Source organism: Gallus gallus, chromosome 3 (assembly GCF_016699485.2).
Source record: "Gallus gallus isolate bGalGal1 chromosome 3, bGalGal1.mat.broiler.GRCg7b, whole genome shotgun sequence".
NCBI lineage: Eukaryota > Metazoa > Chordata > Aves > Galliformes > Phasianidae > Gallus > Gallus gallus.
In genome coordinates this window covers 75,487,820-75,507,272 of record NC_052534.1, presented here as the reverse complement: position 1 = coordinate 75,507,272, position 19,453 = coordinate 75,487,820, and the positions used below count along the sequence as shown (strand labels likewise).

The following is a 19,453-nucleotide window of genomic DNA, read 5'->3' as shown; positions in this document are numbered from 1 at the left end:
ATCCAGTAAACCACAACATGTTTTGGGTATACGTTTTGCATTTTGTAGATTTATTGCTTAGGTCAACTACACTGCAACATTCTTATGATCATAAGCCAAGGTACAACCTATGAAAAGGGAAATTAGTGAATAGAAGTGCTTTCTTCCTACTGCTGTCATCCAATGAACTTTCGAATTTGCATGAAACACTGAAAGTCTGTACCTGGGTACCTTCTCCCAAAATAGGAAAAAAATTGTGATGGCATAACAACTGTGACCTTAAGTTTTCTTTCATGAGTGGGCAAGAACATTATTGCTTGATTTGATTGGTACCATCACATCCATGGAGTAAATATCCAATGGTTCATCCACACAAACAATTAATACATGCTGAGGAGGAGACATGACAGGAACAATGTTAGGAAGGCAAGAGCTTTGTATAAAAGGAATAGAGGCCTCACTTAGCATGCATACATTGCTTACAAATAAAAATACACCTTATCCTTTGTTTTTCCACCCCACTCCCAGCTCTGGCTCTTTTTGGACCTTTGTTCAAGCCAGTTTAACACAAAGAAACAGCAGGAAATTACATAACTTTTTGGAAAACATTTTTTTCCTGTCATTTTGGTGATTTGCATTCATTCAAGTAAAGGTCCAACAAATGCCAAAGACAGCATGGCATGTGGCACCAGTTTTTGACTAGGAGAGGAAAAATCCTGGTGGAATCAGGAAGACCCACGGGTGTCAGAGGGCCATTATGTGCCTTTTGAAACAGTACTCAGCTGAAAAAAACATATTCTGAATTGCTTCTCACTGGCTTGGTTAGATGCAAAGGTTGCCAGGCCCAGACAAGAGAAGCAGCAGGAGCAGGATCCCGGGCATGGGGAGGCATGGAGCGCAGCAAAGCTCTCTCAAGGAACGGCACCCTCAGGCATGCTCTGCTTGGCAGCTTCATCTGCTTCCTTCTTGTAGAGAAAAGAGACACTTCCCAGAGTGGCTGTTTCTAAAGCATGCTGGCAACAGGCTGCCAGCTTCAAAGGGTTCCCAGCCCTTGAAATCACTGGGAAAGCAGAACTTATGTGACGCTTCTGCTGTGTACGGGCACCCTCTGCTACTGACTAGAGGTACAGATGACACAGTTGGAAGTCCAGCGCATATTTCTGGGTGGAGAGATTTGTTCTGCCTGGAAGTACTTGGGAGAAAGAACAGACCACAGTATTTGCTGGACTGTGTTACAAGAGTAAAAATAGCTTGTGACAAATATTTGTGTCAGGAGCAGGGGAGCATGAGCTCTGCTTGGAGTGACTGAGGGTCATGCAGGGCGTAGGTGGCACCAAGAAAAGAGAAGGGAAATCTGGTGTCCAGCAGGACAGAGCACTCCTTCAGGTAACAGAAACATAATGGAGATAGGGTACAGTTGATAAACAGTTGATAAACAGTCTGGAGAAGAATTTTGTTCAGTAAAATGAAGTAAATTCAATAAATACAAGGAAAAAAAAAACATATTTTTTGTTTCTGTTGACTTCACCTTTGTCAGGCACAGATTGGTTAGATAGGCAAGGTCCCTGCTACCCAGCTTGTATCAAATATTAATCCATGATGAGAACTTCAAACCCATTCCAACTACTGATAAGCCCTCATTAACGCTACACGCATAAATGATTTTAAACAGACGTTGTGTTGCAAAGCAGCTCCAGGAAAAGAAAACAAACAAACCCCGTGCATCTGATCATCAAGATTTCATTACAAAAGTCAGCAAGGCTGTCACGGGTTGCTGTGGCAGCAGCACAGTGCAGGCAGGCTGCAAAGCATACTGCCAGCAAGGCCAGGGCTTCCTGAAATCATCATAATTTTTGTGCTCAGGCTGTGCAGATCCTTCACCCACACACCTGGGCTGCAGGGGGTTTACTAGGAAAGTGAGGGTGAATATCTGTTTATTGATAAAATAACTGAAAGCAAACGAGGTTTGAAACTGGATTGTCTTTAAGGTCCTCTTCAACCCGAGGCCATTCTATGCTGGGTGTTGCTGTAGGTTCAGGTTCAAAGGCAGCTGCATGTTGCCTTTGGCCCAAAGGAGCAGGAAATTTACATGGCAAGGAAGAGGCTGGGACACTGGGATCTCAGCAGTGTTCATAAATACTCAAAGGGAAGGTGAATAGAGGGCTCTTTTCAGTGTTTCCCATTGCCAGGGTCGTAGGAATTGGGCACAGGCTGGGCAGAGGAGGTTGTCTGGGAAGCAATTCTGTGCTGTGTGGTCACTGACACAGATTGTTCAAGGGCCACGGAGTCTCCACTGTGGAGTTCTTTAGAATGAGGGGAAATGGCCTGAAGTTGTACCAGAGGAGGTTCAGATGGCATGTTAGGAAGAATTTCTTATCAGAAAGAGTGGTGAGGCAGTGGCACAGGCTGCGCGGGGAGGCGGTAGAGTCACCGTCGCTGGAGGGATTGAAGAACGGCCTGGATGTGGCACTGAGGGACGCGATTAGCTCTGGCGGGGCGCCGCCCGCAGGCTATACCGGGGCTCAGAACTACATTTCCCAGCACGCCCTGCGGCGCGGCGGCGGCAATAAAAGGCGGTGGCGCAGCGGGGCTCGGTTTACACGCCGGCTGTCAGGTGCGGGCGGAGGAGGCGCGGGGTCAGTTAGCGCGCAGGTCGGCAGGTGACTCTCGGGCCGCCCCGCCATGGGGCCCCAGGACCCGGTGCTGGAGGAGCTGAAGCGGCGGGCGTGTGAGAGCGTGGAGCTGAACGCGGCGCGGCTGGGCGAGCTGAGCCGCAGCATCTGGCGGCGGCCCGAGCTGGCCTACCAGGAGCACCACGCGCACGACGCCATGACCGGCTTCTTCTCCGGCGGGGAGCTGCCGGGCGCCGCCTGGACCGTGCGGCCCCGCTACAAGCTGGACACGGCATTCCGCGCCGAGTGGGGCACGGCCGCCCCTCCGCAGGGCCCCCGCCCGCTCCGCGTCGCCTTCCTGTGCGAGTACGACGCGCTGCCCGGCATCGGCCACGCGTGCGGCCACAACCTCATCGCCGAGGTAGGGGCGGCCGCCGCGCTGGCCCTCAAGGCCGCCCTGGAGAGCCTGCCGCAGCCCGCGCCCGTCGCCGTGCAGGTGGGAGCCCTTCCCCCGGGAGGGGGCCCGGCCCTGTGGCCGCTCGGGCCCTGAGCGTGTGCGTTTGTGCCGCAGGTCACGGTGCTGGGGACGCCCGCCGAGGAGCAGGGAGGAGGCAAGATCGACCTGATCAACGCCGGGGCGTTCGACGGCTTGGACGTGGTCTTCATGGCGCACCCCTCGCAGGAAAACGCGGCTTATCTGCCCGATGTGGCTGAGCACGAGTGAGTGAGCGAGCTCAGGTGGAAAGGGTCGCCTCGCTGTTGTCCTTCGTTCCCCTCCCCGAGTTGCTGCTTGGCGGAGGCTGAGGTTAGGCCGGGACCTTGCAGGTGCCCTCCAGAGGAGGAATTTGCAGTCAGTAGACTGTAGTCAGTAGGTCGCTGTTGGGCAGCCTGCACTTCCAAGGGCAGCACTCAGCCTTAGCCTTCAAGAACCCGGATCTTGTGTGTCCTCAGAAGCCTTTTTTTCTTCCGATACATTTAGGCATTTCTTTCTATATGTGCATCTAATCTTCTCCCTCTTAAAAAAAAAAGTTTCCTTTAAAAACACATTTTTTTTTCTTTATTTCAGGACATACAATGGGGGGACGTCTCATTCATTGCAGTTTCTTGCTTTTCTGGGCACCAGATCATGGAATTCTCAACACGTCTTATTTTAATCAGTTTTGAAAGTGCTTGTTTTTGTCTCTTGCTTTTGGAAACAGCTAACAACCAGCTGAGTCTGAATGCTGTTTGGGTCCTGAATAATTTCCAGCCTCAATTTAATTATGGCCATTCTGTATCTATTAACTCTAATATCAGCTTTGTCTTTTGATTCAAATTATTTCCTGGCATTCTCTCATGTGTACCATCACTACATGTACAGACAGCAGTCGTGCCTTCATTCCACTTTTTTCCAGTCAGCTGGCAGCATGGCTCTTTGGCAATACTGCCTTGTCATCTCTTGATTAGCTCACATGTTCATTTTCTGCACTTGTTCTATACTTGTACTTGCAGAGACTTCTTGACCTGTTCCTTGCTGGATGTGTAACTAGAGCTGTACACTTCGGGTGGAATTGCATTACTGAGCCAATGCTGGGGCTACAGTGTCTCATTTCCCAGAAGTTTCAACATATATGCAGTCTTAGAGTGATTTGGCTTTCAGTAAACTGATCCTTTCCTTTGTAGGCAGCTAGCATCTATGGGGCTTTCCTCTTCAGTTATTTTCAAGCAAGCGGCTTTTACAGAGAAGTGCTTGGTCTGGGACTGCATGATTTTAAGTATTTTTGAGTTGAGTTCTTTTCCTGCTATATTAGTCCTCAGGATCATGCCATTCTTCTGTTGGTGTTAGAAACCTCTTCCACTGTTTTATTGTCTCAGCAGTATTCTGTCAGCAACTTTTTAATAGCAAGTACCTTTTATGCCACAGTTACCAATGGTACTTGATCCCATGGACTTGCCCTGCAGGGTCTTTGCTAGTGATTTTTTTCCACATGTATTGAATTTGGCACTCTTAAATTCTGTAACAGTTGTCCAGCCATCTGACCAGTACTGAGTACTGGTTTCATCTTGGCTGTGTTACCTCCCAGCCCTGCATGTGCTGGATTTTATTGGGGTTTTTTTGCAGTGTTGCTCCTGGAGAATAATCTCTTCAGTTCCTGCTTAGCTTTATGGTTAAAATGGACAAGATTGGAAAGAAGACCTAGTCCTCATTCCATTGCTAACCCTCTGTTAGATTCCTTCATCATGTGAAGAATCTGAAGTGTTTAGTTTTTTGACACTTAGATACTGACTTTCAGTTGCTGTCCCTTAAGACTGTGCTTGTAGTCTTCACTGACAGTTCTTTCTCCATTTCATCTTTTGTAATGGGCCCCTTGAGATTGATATAGGAAGATTTGGGAATCTCCCTTCAGAGGTGATTGTAGGGTACGCATCCCAGCCAGCCTTTAAAGCTTGAAGGTGGAGGAGACGTGGAGTTGGAAGTACTGAGTGAAAACTGTTGCTACCTCCAACAGCTTGAAATACTCAGCTTATGCCATGATTGCAATAATGGGATTTCAAACGCACAAAGACTGCTTTCATGCTTTGCATTTGGTCTTTCGGTTGTTTCTAAGGAATTTAAGCATTAACAATCACTAAATTGTCAGTGCATCTATTTGCAAACTCCAGCTGACTTGTGCCTCAGGTAAAATCAACACCCTGGGATAACTGTTGTGAATGCATGCCATGATGTGGTGATTCTTATTCACTTCTCACCAGATTACCCTGGGGTTTTCGTTGTTGGTCAAACAAAAACTTGAGGATTGCATTATCCACCAAAATCTGTTTTTATTCTCTATGTGACCTTTATGTTGCAACAGAGGCCCTAAAAGGAGTGCTGAACTTTTCTAATAAGCAGCTTCATGTTTCTCGTGTTCTAAAATGATTGCAACATGGCTTTCATCTTTACTTTGTCTTCTCTCTAACTTGGAGAATATTCAGGGATTTGTCCTGTCATCTTTATGAGCTGATTTGAAGGCTACAGTCCAACGCTTGGGATTTTAAACTCATACTCTACAGAGCAGAGTGTGTGATCCTTGGGGAGGATGAGTGAGGAAGGAAAAAGGGCATTACAAAAGCTTTTTAGTTTAGATTGCACACACTAAAGGAGTCATTTTGTGCTGCAACAGGGGACTCCATTGTGTCCCTTTTTCCTGTCTGGTATCTAAGTGCCAGTATTGGCTTACAGCTGTGGCATGGTTCCGGGCCTGAGAGGTCAGTTGAGGACAAGTGGCTGAGTTGGCATTTGTGCAGGACAGGGGTAACTGTGGTAGGCTTTCCGTAGCTGGGTGAATGACAAGTGTGTGTTTTGAGAAACACTGTGAGCCTGAGGATAGAGCATTGTATGTAAAGGCCTGGGATTTGAGTTCCAGCCAACTTAGCTAAAACCTCTGGTACTGATAAAAGCTGGTATTTGAGAGATGGTAATAGAGATGTCAGTGTTTAATATCTGCCTTATGTGTAGAGAGATTTTATATAACTGAAGACACTAAATTTCTTTGTAAGGCTAATAAATGGCACTCATCAGAAGAATTCATGCTTGCCTTCATCCTATCAGATATGTTGAGGTATGGTATTATGACTGCTGTGAAGCTGGAGGACACCTTTTGCAGTGAGATTCTTCATCGTTGCAAGCTTTTTTCCCAGCATTTTTTGAGGTGTACAGGGAAAGGGCATCCTTACTGTAGCATAATGTACATTTTAATACTATGCTGTGCTCTTACTACACTTAAAACTTGATTTTTTTGTTTTGACATGGACTATGTGTGATCTTACTAATGTACTGTCAATTATGTATAATTTACAGCACAAATTTAAAAGCTTGGCAAGAATTAGGACAGTCAGCTTCTAATGTTGAATCAGTTATCCTCTGAGAAGAGTATTAGCAAGCATCTCAGAACCATCAGGAGGGTATAGAAAAGTGCCAGGGAAATTTAAATCTTACAGGAAGCCTTTTATCTGCAGAAAAGACTGTACACTGTGGGAACTGTTTTGCCTGATTGGCTCTTGATATTATCTGATATCATTAGCTTTCTAGAAATCTTTCCACACCTTACTTAAAGGTAGTTTAACTTTGCAATGGTGTCATGTTAGGTAAATTGTTATTTGGTGTTGTGCTGCACAAGGCTTAAATGTGATTGTGTGAACAAAAGGAACTTTTTGTTGTAGAGGCTTTTTTTTTAAGTGAATGAATAGCAAATAAGCAATGCCTTTTATTTCCTAGCGTGACTGTGAAATACTTTGGAAAAGCTTCTCATGCTGCTGCTTATCCTTGGGAAGGAGTTAATGCATTAGATGCTGCTGTTCTTGCATACAACAATCTGTCTGTTTTAAGACAGCAAATGAAACCTACCTGGAGAGTTCATGGTGAGATCTTCATTAAATCTGATGTCCAGCACGTAAGACTTTAGGCTGTTCAAATACTAACTTGCAAAATCCCACAATTTGAGATATTGCACTGTTGCATTAAATTAGTAGTGTCACTATACTACTACTTCAAATACTGTGGAATATCGCTGTTTCACTTAAATAGTATATAATATTTACAATCATTTCTCTGTCACAATGAACTGTTGAAAATAATCTTAAGTCTTTGCACCTGAAGTTGCAGTTCAGAAAGAAGGAGCTAATTGTGCTTCAGTAGAATTCCTTAAAACTTATGTATGTGTTTTTGCAGAAGCTTAAGATCAAATGCTTCTGAGTAAAGTAGTATTACTTTCTGCATCGTTTTTTTGGTAGACGTTTATGCTGACATTCATGTAGCATTTCAGTGGCTTAAATTTGTTTTAGGAAGTGCTAAGAAAAGTGATGGCAGGAGTCTGTAGTTCTGAACAGTGGTCCAGTCAGAGGTGCTGAATTCTATTATTTAATATCCAGTAGATCTAGAAGTAGAAATACACCTTTCTTTTGCAATAAGATATGCTGTTAAGCTTCATTTACCTTCAGAATCTTGCATTTCTTTTTGCATGGTGAGAAAGTTGCAGAAGTTGAGCTGAAAGCTGCCTGTTGGCTTTAAACCCAGATTTCCCCTCCTGTGCCCAGTACAGCTTTCTCAAACTTTAAATTAAGAAGTGTGGCCATTGCTAAAGGACTTATGAATGTAGAGTTGTAAATTTGAAAAACTTGTGAACTATGACTCTTACAGAAGTCCTGAGCTCATGACCATTATATATCATGGCGGCTTGTGCTCTCTTAACAGCTGTGCATATTTCTCTCCAGGATATCTAAATGGAGTCTGGAAGCCCTAATCTGTAGATGAACGTAACATTTGCAGTTCTGCTGCTCAGCTTATCCAAATGAGCTTCAGTGGGCGTAGCCTTACCTCTCTAACAAGAGGAGACAGGACATTTGAGTTTGGGTGTATGAAACCCATGTTGCAGGTTTAAGAAGGGACTTGGAGGTGGCCAACTCTTCTGTTTTTCTCTTGGTTTCTGCAAGCCTCATTAGCAAAAAAAAAAAGACCTAAACAAATCTTGTTGAGCTAACTCTCTCACAACTACAGTAAAACTTAAATTACTGTGTTGATATACCTACTGTCATCAACTTGGTTGTCAAGCTGAAAAAAATTTAAGATGTCTGTTGGGAAGGTGTAAGCAACCAGAATGAGATTTAATTCTAGGAATGCTTTGCTTACATCTCTGTATGAGATGTTTTGTGTTGCAGGCTTGCATTAACTGCCCTAAGTGATCCTGTAAATCTTAGTCTTAACCCACTAACAAGCACCAAAATACTTTTCCATTGTTCTAAGTCTAGAATCTCAGAGCAGTGTTTTATGTAATTAAACATTTATATTGAGTTGGTCTAGTATTTGTTGGGTTTATCTTCCTTCCCCACTTATGAGTAGATGTTGCAACTTGAAAAATAGTAGATTCTTTTTCTTTCTGTTCAACAAGTTATATTAAACAGTGTGTTAAAGTGAAGTTTTGTCTAGAAGCAGGGTTCTGCCTGCAGAGCAGACTGCTTTTAAGATCTGCTCTCCATTTATTACTGTATATCCATATTTAAGTAAATGCATACTCTTAGGCTCTATCCAGTTATGCTTACAAAGTGCTGCATTGGAGAGAAGGGAGAGCTGTTTGCTCATTAAGCTACTTTGAGCAGACATTTTTTGATGTCATGCAAATCTGAATGATTGCTTGCTGACTTTCTGCTGCTTTGTTTATTGTCTGTCTCATCTGAGCTGTTCCCTTTATGGTGGATTAGTGCTGATTGTTGCTTGATTCAACGCTTTGCTTTGACTGTATTCCAGATTTAAAATGTTGACTTCGGAGCTAATAGTATTTATAGACTTTCTGCATCAAAGTTAAAGATTTGTTGCCCCTTTTCATCCTGACAGCATGGCCTTTTCAGGCTTCAGTTACACACATCAGTCATTTTGTGCACTATTTCCATTTAAAGTAGGTAAGGTGGTGTCTCAGGTTCAATAGGAAACAAATTATATTCCACATATATGTATTGAGAGCAGGAGGCCTGAAACAAGGGCAGCTTGTTGGAAGCAACTATCATGTAGTATTGATGACTACAGTATTTTACTGTTGAAATTGCTAAATATTGTGTTTTTTATGATAATGCCCCTGATGCCATAATCAAAGGATGTAGCTGTCATGTGTTTCCTTGAAGGAATACTTGAAACTCAAACTTAACTCTCCAATAAAACTGTGTATATATAGCATACAGTTCAAGGTTTCTGAAGAATTAGTATGAGAAATCTAATGAATTTTGTCCCATGTAGCGCCCACATCATATCAGCATTGCAGAGTAATGTAGCTTATTAATTTTTTTCTACAAGCTGGTAGAGGAAGTTGGAAACATCCTAGTTGAGGAAACCTTTAAAAACTGGAAATGAAGGTAGCCTTTATAACAGGCTATTTTCTTTGTCATTGACAGCCAGATTACTTTGCAACTATTATGCACTGGATTCCAGGGGATTAATTACAAATGCTAGCTTAGTTTGCCTTTAGGCTTGTAACAGATGTCTAACCAAAGAATAGGGTGAAATCATGTTGGAAAGCATGTACACATCCCACTTAATCTGATCTGATGTGATAAAGAGATGTTGCCTATGCACTATGTTTTTTGGCATTTTGTATTTCGTACTCAACTCATGCTTTGTTTTTGTATGTATTTAGTTCTTGAGTGAAGAGTTTCATGACAAGGATGAAGATAAAGCAGTAGGATTTAACACTGATAGTTTAACTTGACTTTCCTCTTTCTACAGGTGTTATAAAAAATGGTGGTGTGAAACCTAATATCATTCCTTCTTACACTGAACTGGAGTTTTACTTACGTGCCCCTTCAATGAAAGATCTTTCTGTTCTGACAGAGAAGGTTGAGGACTGCTTCAAAGCTGCAGCACTGGCCACAGGATGCAAAGTATGAATATGTTCTCATGGCCGTGTGTTTTGATCTTGAGTTGAGGAGCACGGAATTGAACGCAGCACACCAAATAGGATCTTGGAGAGGGAAAGAATCTTTCTCCTTATCCTGCCGTTTACTAATACAGCTCAGTTTACATTTGGTCCCATTACCTCAAGTGCACCCTACTGAATCCTGTTCAGTATTTTGTTTCCTCGCCATTTGGCTTCCAGACAGCACTGCTGCATGGGATTCTTCCCTCCTAGATGTAGGACATGGGGTTTGTTGAAGTTCATGAGGTTCCTGCCAGCCTGTTTCTATTCTTGTCATGTTGACATCCTTCTGAATAGTATATAGCTCAGTCTTCAGCTTATCAGCTGCTCCCTATACATACCTTCACATTATTTCCTGCTCCACGCTTATTAGGTATAGTTGACAAACATGAATGTGGTCCTGTTGTCTGTAACAGTAATAAGGATACCAAAACAGGAATGACACCCATATTGGCTCCAGAGGGATGATGCTGTAAGTAACATGCAGCAACTTGGATTTTTGTGTCACTGTTCATAACCCCTTGAGACTGAATGTCATTCATGTCCACTGAGCCAGATGTCATCATGAAAAGCTGAGCTTGGTCATGTACCATCTAGTCTTCAGTAAATCTGTGCTTGGATATTCTTTCTCACCTTATGACTCTTGTACCTGGACACTGGTTTTAGGGAGAATTAACTCCATAATCTCCCTGGGAGCTTGAGGATAGGATAGTAATTTCCAAGGTCCTCCTGACCCTTCAAGATGAAATGACAGCATTTTTTCAGTCGCTTGGAACATCGCACTACTTCAGTGACATTTAAAAGGTGATATCTCATGATTTGCAGTGGTGTTCCTTTCTCACTGAGCACCCTAGATGCCTCTCATTCCTCTCTCCTGTGACTGGTTCAAACAGTAAGATTGCCTTGCAACATAATTATAAGATAGGAGGTTCTGGTTGCTCTTGGTACGGGTTGCTAATACAGCTCATCAGAACAAAGAGGTACTGTGTATATAATTGTGAACCAGTGAATTGTGAGGAGTGTTTTAAGCGTTAGGTGCTGTTTGCCTGTTTTAGCTTCTCCCCTACAGCTAGAGAAGGGCTTCAGAAAGTCTGCTTCATTCTGAATAAAAGCTAAAATCTCTTTTGGATCTTGACGTTGGTAGGTATTTTTTTATACTTGTTTGCAAACATTTATTGTGTGAATTCATTCCACTGACATTATTGAGGCTGTAATTATTAGAACTGCTCTAAACAAAAATAGTGAAACAGAATTTTTGTGAAAGACTTAAATTGATTTTGATATAGGTTGGTAGTACCTGCAGTGAAAATCATTAGAAGCTATTACAGGAAGTTTTTCCTGCTCTTTTTAGAGATGCAGTCTGTGAAATCCTTATGGTATTTGACTGTCTCTTGGAAGCTTGACAGAAAATAAAGCTAATATTTGGCTGAATGTTATATTTCTGGAAGAAACTTCATGCTGGTGTGTGCTTTCGTATGGTTCTGAAGTATGGACATGTACTTTTTCGGTCTTTGTTTACATTAAGCTGCCTTAGGTTGGAGAACGGTGTCTAACAGCTTGTTTCTCTTGACTAGGTGGAAATAAAAGGGGGTAAAAATGATTACTACAATGTGCTTCCAAATAAGAGCCTGGAGAAGATTTACAAGGAGAACGGAAAGAAGCTTGGGATAGAATTTATATCAGAAGACTGTGTTTTGAATGGTTTGTCAGGTAACTTGATCTATTTTCTTGTTACGACAAGTCTCAAGTGTGTAAAAGGATGAGACAGGTAGGTTAAACAAAGCAGTTGGATCAGAAGAAAGGCTTAAATTAGAAAACTGAAGCAGTGTAAAAGGATCATACCTATGACCTGTGCTTGTTTGCTCTAGAAGCAGAGTTTTCCTGACATGCTGAAAGCAATAATTGCTTTATGGTAATATTTCTGAAAATATTTCAAGTAAGGAACACTCAGATTTGGGATGAATTGAGGCTCCTCGTGTTACTTTGAAATACAGAATTCTGCTTTATGCTATGAATAGAGATGACCTTTTAGAGACCTTTTTTTATAATACTGTTGAGCTAACATACAAACAAATTTATGGCCATCTAATTAAGTTTGCGTTTTGTGAAGTAACTGAGTGAAGTTTTAAGTATCTCAGTAATGAATTAAAAGCTTAGTCCATGCACAGGTAATGCTGTGCTTCTACTTCACAAATTCAGCAGACTAGTTTTCCACAGGGTGCCATTCAAGTAGGTGTTCATTTCGCTGTCTTGACTGTGTCTCAGAGCTACTTTGTCATCTTAGTTTCTGACCTACATAGAGTAGTAGGTCTGAATTCCTGAATGCTCAGGTGGGTCTCCTGTTACCTTTTGCAGTTTAATATCTTCCTACAGGAGTGCTGCTCAAGTCTTGTGAGTGCTGCTAATACCTTATAGCTTTTACTGGTCATAACTTATATGTAATGTTTCTAGTCCATTCATGTTAAAGGCCTTTCTCTTTGGTTAGAAGGAAAAGACTGTGCTCAGTAAAAATACTCTAATTAGTTTGTGTTACTTATATCCTGTATGTTAAATGCAGATGAGCTTTAGGCAGGTGAGGTCTTGCTGTGTGGGGTCACATTTCTCGGACTCTGTGGATGGGGTTTGTAACAGATCTGATGGTATTCTGGTTGCTTTTTTCCTCTGCCACTTCCGAAGTGGGACAATGCTAGCATATTTTCACCAATTGGTTTAGTTTGTTGAGTATAAAAATCAATTGATAACGAAAGTCAGGTTTCTTTTTTTCTCCCTTCAGTGTGGTACAAATAAGATCTATTTCACCCATTTAGCCTAAGAAAGGAGCGAAGCAGGGAGGGGCCTTATTTAGAATCTTCACTGTAGTGAAATTTTCTGGAGCTCTACTGGTTGCTTCCCTTGGTGTTGTGTTAAGGGTTCAGAAGGTCATTAACAACTTGTGGTCCTGCTGTTCAGGCAACCTTTGAATGAACTTGGTACAAACATCTACTTGTAGTAGTGCTTTCATATGGTAAGGTAGGTGATACCTTAAATAGTAGACATTAATTTGCTCAAACTGAAGCTCCTCGTGTGCCTGTCCTGTCCTTAGACTGCTTGTCAGATGTCAAAATATGGCTGAGAAGTTTCATAGTTATTGCACGCTGCAGTAGGATTTTACTGACTTATCTTTCCACAGTTTCTCCTGTGAGTTCTTGTGGTGGTGGGGCTGCAGGAGTAGTAACAAAGCACAGTTGCCAGAGATGTAGAAGCAAAAGTTTGTATGCAACCCTGTTTGGGGGAGGGTCGAGTGTTTTGTGTCATCTGTTTCAAGACCTCTGTTTCTGTTTAGGTTTCATATGGTTTTCAGTGTTTTCTTTTTGGATATCAGTTTCTTCTGTTGAAAGGGAAGGAAAGCTCAGTTGCTTCTCCATGTCTGTGCAGCAGAAAAGTCGTTAACAGATGAGCATACTCGCTGCCACCTCTACATGCGTATTAGTGTCAGTCTGCTTACAGGTATCTCTCTAGGCAGCTAAGCATCATGAAGTCTGTCTTTAGTCTATCGAATCACACTGCCTTGTGGCACACTCCTCTCATTTTGCACACAAATGGAAAGATGTGAAAGAATGGAGTTAGACCGAGGAGGTGCTGTGACCTGTTCCTCTTGCTGATAGGATGGCTTTACTGCAGGATGTTGGTGACCTCCCAAAGCACCCACCCTTGTGGTAACTTCTTCTCGTATCTTTAGGGTTCATACATTTTGGTGGTACCCTGCGCACAGGATTGGTGTAGATGAAGTTAAGGAACCAGTATGTTTTGAAAATACTCCTTATGAAGTTTAGGGGCTGAATAAAAAGGCTTCCTGGCGTCAGTTGCATTTTTCTCTTCCACTCATGCTTTGTGGTAATAACAGACTTCCATTATGTGCTCAGTGACTTAAATAGGCTTCACTATTTGCTTCAGGGTTTTTTCCTGAGAAGCTGGAGTTCCGATATGTTTCTCTTGAAGTTGAAGATAGTGCATGAATGTATATTGTATTCATAACTGCTGTTCTTCATACTTCCTGAAGGAAATCTGATCTGTGCTTCTCTGGCAAGCTTACAGCTTCAGGTGTTTGACTGGAAGCTATTGAGGCAGCTGTTGCTTTAAACATACTGATAGGTTGTTATCACTAAGGAGTTAACATTTTTCTGGCAGAGGGAAGATTTGACTGTTACATTTGTACTTAAAAACTGAATTTTTATCTGGTAAGCTCTCATCTTCTAAACTATCAATGCCTGGTTTAAATACTTTACATTCAGCAAAAACAATTCAGAACTGACATTATTGGATGTGACTGGAGACGAACATGGTTTCATGTGAATTACATGATAACAAACTGGGATGCGCTGGAAATTTGATTCATTTGCTGATTGAAAGCAGTAAAAAAGCCAGCACAATCTTTCCAGCTGTTTGTGTATTAGGGCAAGTCTAGAACTCCTGGTTTAGTCTGGAGGAGGCAGGCCTTTTAGACTCCGGTTTGTCTTTCCACATTTACCAAAGAATGTATGAATAGTACAGGGTCCTGAAAATGAAAACAACTTAGTGCTGTGCCAAGAGTTGAATTCTCTTCAAATTCAAACTGTATTTATGGAAAATAACACTTTTTTTTTTGAAAAGGCTTTCTCATTTGATTTATGTATGGCATAGAAGATACCAAACTAATCTTGTCCTCGTCTATCACAGAATGTAGCCTCCGTGGACCCAGTTTTGTTAACTACGTTTCAACATAAAAATCTATATTCTTCAATCAGTTCACTACCAAGTCTCAAAGCATTGCTGATGTATTCTCACCAACAATGTAATGATATGGAGTCTACCTGATGTGTTAGGAAGAATTTAAAAAGTCCCTTCAAAAGCTGCCTCTGAAGAAACTCTTGCAGCTCTGACCTGAAAAATGCTGATGAAAATCCCTTAGTTGGTCATCCCTCTTTACCCACCCCCACTTTGAGACAAGGTCATTTTATGCTTTCCCTGCTACCTGAATTTCACAGTAACTGGTGTTTTCAGTTCTCCAGCTTCTAAACTTCTCTTTAACAAATATGGAAGAACTGAGTGGATTGCTTATTTGGCTTCATTTATAATAATAATAAAAAAAACCTCTCAGGACGTAGTTATGAACTCTTAGATGATTTATTATAAAGAATCTACCACTTTGGGATGGTATCTTGAAATAGACAATGTAATCCTCAAGATGGTTGCTGTTGCTAGCTCATATGCCAGTGAAGCTAGCTAGTCAGGTACGGCTATCAAGAGTTCTTTATATCTACAAAGCAGTAGCATCTTGTGTGGAGTTCAGTTTGGATCTGGGTTTGGTTTTTTTTGAGTGTTTGTGCAGTTAATGTTTCTGTAACTGAGATTGATTAAAAAAAGTGCCAGAAAACATATTTGTCCTCAGTCTGTTTTTGTTTAAAACTAGATTGCTTGTGCTTCCGAGTTTCTGCCTCTCGTGAAATGCTGGTGTGGTGGTGAAAAGAGGTGTTGAACCTGCTGATAGGTGCTGGAGCAGGATTTGAAATAGCTGGGCTGTGCCAAACTCAGGGGCTTGGAGCTTTCCTCTTTTCTGAATTAACAGCTTACTCAGGAGATGCTTGATGAGAATTTCAGTAAATGGGGTAGGAACAGGTTGCATCTTTCTTGCAGTCCAGTAACAACTTAGTGACCCGAAGCACACTGGAGAGCGTCTGAAGATGGCTAGTTAGGAAGAACTTGGTTCTCTGATGGGAGAGTTTTGTGTAGATAATGACTCATTGGAAATGCTTACATGTTAGTATTTGGGACAAAGGATATTCTGTTTTAAATGTGGGATGGAGGTGATATCTGTCATAGATTTTCCTACATCATTTACGACTTTTCAACACACTGACTGAGAATTTTCATGCTACTTTTAGGTTCCACAGACTTTGGAAATGTTACCTTTGTAGTCCCTGGGCTTCATCCTTATTTTTATATTGGCTCTGATGCATTGAATCATACTGAGCAATACACAGAAGCTGCAGGTGAGTGAAAGTGGAAGTGGTCAGGAGCTTACATCTAGAACCCTGAAGTACAGTATGGTATGGATGCCAACTCTTTGCTACAGTATAATTAAGGAACTAAATATTTTGTATTGCACAAGATCAATGCTTTTTTGTGCTTCTGTAGTGTTCAGAGCTACTATATAGTAAGTGTCTAAATGTATTGAAGTGCAAGTACTGGATCTAAAAGTGACTGCACGTGACTGGCTATGTAGAAATGGAGTTGCTTTCTTCAAGTGTGATGAGGTGTGAGCTGAATATGGGTCTTGAAACAACTTAATTGCAGAGCTACAGAGAAAAAGCTGAAAATGTCTAGCATTTCTATTTTTGTATTTAAAATTAAGTATATATGGAATAGATGACCCATTCCTTACAGTAAAAGCCAGACTTCTCTTCAGAATGCTGTCTACTAAGAAGTTAGAAGTATTAGCCAGCACTGGTGGCATGTTCTAAGAGTTTTTAAGTATGAGTCAGTTTCCAAGTATGAGTCAAGAGATAGAAGTAGTCATTTTTATTCCTAAAGCACAATGTTCTACAAATAGAGGTGCCATTGTAAAGCTCTGCCTTTTCTAAAAATGGAAGTGTGAACATTTGTTTTCCTATTTTCCGTCCTTATGTAAGAAGCAGAAAGTTAAGCACTTCCATGTCAAAAAATTGTTTTGTGCCATCAGTTGTGCTTCACGTGGTTGGGTTTTTGCACTTGAAACTCTAGGATCTTCCTTTATAAAACGTTTTACATGATGATCTAGTCGTTGGAATCTAATATTAGTTATCTAACCTGAAGTTTTTCTTACCTTTTTTTTCCATAGGGTCACAGAATGCCCAGTTCTATGCTTTGCGCACAGCAAAAGCTTTGGCTATGACAGCATTGGATGTAATTTTCAATCCAGATCTACTCGAACAAGTTAGAGAAGACTTCAGACAAATGAAGCTAAAAGAAGAGGGACGTCTAAATCCAGGAGAAACTGAAAGAAAGCCTGGTGCTGGTGTAGGAGCATGTGCTTCACGCTAAACCTTATTAAACCTCTCTCAGTAGGGTTGATTCAATGGGGACACTTTGAATGTCAGTCAGGCCTGGGGTAGACAAGTAGCTGAAGAAACACTGACTTGAGGAGAATCAATAACATTGCTTTTAAAAATGCACACTTTCCTGGGCTGTAATGTTTGCTGTACTCAGGATGGTAGTGAATTTCAGAGAGACCTCAGATATGTTGTCTGCCAGTTACTGAGTTGAATAAATGGTAGCAGTTAGATCTCTTAAGTGATTCTCTGTTGCTATTGAAATATCCCATATGGAACATACAGCACTTACATGGAAACTTCTGAAATAAGCATTAGTCACTCTGATCACAGGCTGATTCTGACCTACAAGGCCAGTTCCCTTGTCTTGGAACAAGGCAAACTTAAAACCTGAGATGATTTTACTGGTGGGAAGGACAGTATATTTGGAAGGCCTGTTTTTGATGGTAGTAGCCTCTAGCAGTGGAAGAGAACTGTTTATATAGAGACAAGATCTGTTAAGTTTGACTGTTCTGAAATGCATTGACCGTCCTTCTGATAAATGTTGGAGGTGTTGTTTAGTCCTCAAAAAGCAATAAGCAGCTGAGTGTTTTCGTCTAGCACTGGTTTGTATGTGTTAAAGTTCTACTCCAGAACAAAACAAATGTTTGTGAAACGTTTGCATTAGCCTGATCTAATGAATGTATACAGCAAAAGCAGTGGAATTGTTTTTTATGAGAATGCAAGTGTGATACCGTGGAACATCAGCTGAAGGTAACCTTAAACTTGCTTTGTGCAGACTGTGATAGCAAGCTCTGAGAAGCTTGCACTGAACATTTCTTGTGAAGGAGCTGATTTCTCAAACCTGTTTTGTCCTATATCCCAAGCATCAGGTCTGATAAACCTTGTCAGTTGTCCTTTCTGTGTAGTGTGTTTGGTTTCTTTAATCCTTATTACTTCTTGCAGACATTTATGTGACAGATTTTCTTTGCGTGATGGTCTGTGTGAAAACCCGCTATGTTTTTTAATTGATTCTTAAAAGTATTGTGTGGATACATAGGAGAGGAACTAATTTCTGGTCAGATGCAGGTTATTGAGCTATTGGACAGACTGAGCAAAAAGCACCTTATTGGCTAACATTTTCCTAAGCATAGCAATAAGCTGCTGAGAAATCAGGAAGTCTGTATACCTAAAACAATTTTGGAAACATTGCTTTTCACAGCACAAATCTCTAAGTGGTAAATTCTGGACGGCTAATCAGAATTTTATTGTATTAATTTCTAAATTATATTTTCTAATTTCGGAAAAAAAAAAAAACAAAATAATAATGATTAAAAAACCCAGATTCGTTGGTTCAATTTCTCACTCCCTCTGCATGTCTAGTTTTTCATTGCTGTTTTTGAGATGGAGTGGCAGAATGATAGGAATATGTGCTACATTGTTGTGCAAGCCAATGTGAGTTATTGCCTTCTTAGTACTTTGTCCAACTAGCTGGCTGTTCATTGTATTGTGTCCAAGATCGTTTATACATCTCAGTAATAAAAACACATCTTAATTTTCTTGTAATCATCGCTGGAGTGAGAATAAAACTGCTCAAAGTACTGATTAAAGATGAATTTATATAAATCACAGTTGCGATTGAATTTTTTTGTCTACTGATTAATGTTGGGATGCTGTGTGAGTTCATTTGTATACTGTGCTTTTTTTCTAGTGTGATATAATTCCCCAAGAGCACAGAGGGTGGTGATGCAGTGGAACAGGTTGCCCAAGGAGGCTGTGGATGCCCCATCCCTGGAGGCATTCAAGGCCAGGCTGGATGTGGCTCTGGGCAGCCTGGTCTGGTGGTTGGCGATCCTGCACATAGCAGGGGGTTGAAACTCAATAATCGTTGTGGTCCTTTTCTAGCCAGGCTGTTCTGTGAAGAGCAAAGGGGTTTTGAGCTCTCCCATTTCTATTTTGGTCTGCCAGCAACCAGTTCTTTCGAGGGGTACGGTGCTTTTCAAATACAATATTTAATATAGTTTTTATCATCCTCAGGCTGTTTCAGCTATAAAAACTTATTAGAATTTGTAGAATTTGCAGAGTTCTCCAGAAGAAACTCAGGCAGTCCCTGTCCAGCCACCAGCTTGAAGTGGGGCAATCATCACTGCTGGATTCAAGTTAGTTTGGCTCCATCTGGATCCTGAAAGTCTCCAAGGATTGAGACTTTTCAGCTTCCTCAGGCAAATTTACCCTGGTTTATTTCAAAACAATTGTTCTAAAGGTTCAGAACCAACGTAGTTTGAAATTTAAGGTAAGAAATTTACTACCATGATGATATGTATGTTTTGTTTCCAGCAAAAGTATTTCAAAGCTCATAAAACCAGTTTGGAGGAGGCACTCTTCTTTCAAGAATCAGGTATTGCAAATCCTTCTA

At 41.4% G+C, this 19,453-nt stretch overlaps 1 protein-coding gene across 1 annotated transcript; it reads left to right on the top strand.

The window, feature by feature from the left end:
• The first annotated feature begins 2,577 nt into the window (after positions 1-2,577).
• PM20D2 (peptidase M20 domain containing 2) lies at positions 2,578-18,663 on the top strand. Its single transcript, XM_419840.8, has 7 exons — positions 2,578-3,087; positions 3,163-3,311; positions 6,829-6,971; positions 9,823-9,977; positions 11,587-11,722; positions 15,913-16,020; positions 16,848-18,663. The coding sequence occupies exons 1-7, from the start codon at positions 2,662-2,664 to the stop codon at positions 17,048-17,050; spliced, it is 1,320 nt and encodes a 439-aa protein (XP_419840.1). The 5' UTR covers positions 2,578-2,661; the 3' UTR covers positions 17,051-18,663.
• Positions 18,664-19,453: the final 790 nt, after the last annotated feature.

Excerpts from the sequence above, each read along its gene's own strand:
- PM20D2 (XM_419840.8), top strand. The coding sequence starts at position 2,662 with ATGGGGCCCCAGGACCCGGTGCTGGAGGAGCTGAAGCGGCGGGCGTGT. Across the intron at positions 9,978-11,586 it reads CACTGGCCACAGGATGCAAA|GTGGAAATAAAAGGGGGTAA; the intron begins GTATGAATATGT and ends TCTCTTGACTAG. Across the intron at positions 16,021-16,847 it reads GCAATACACAGAAGCTGCAG|GGTCACAGAATGCCCAGTTC; the intron begins GTGAGTGAAAGT and ends TTTTTTCCATAG.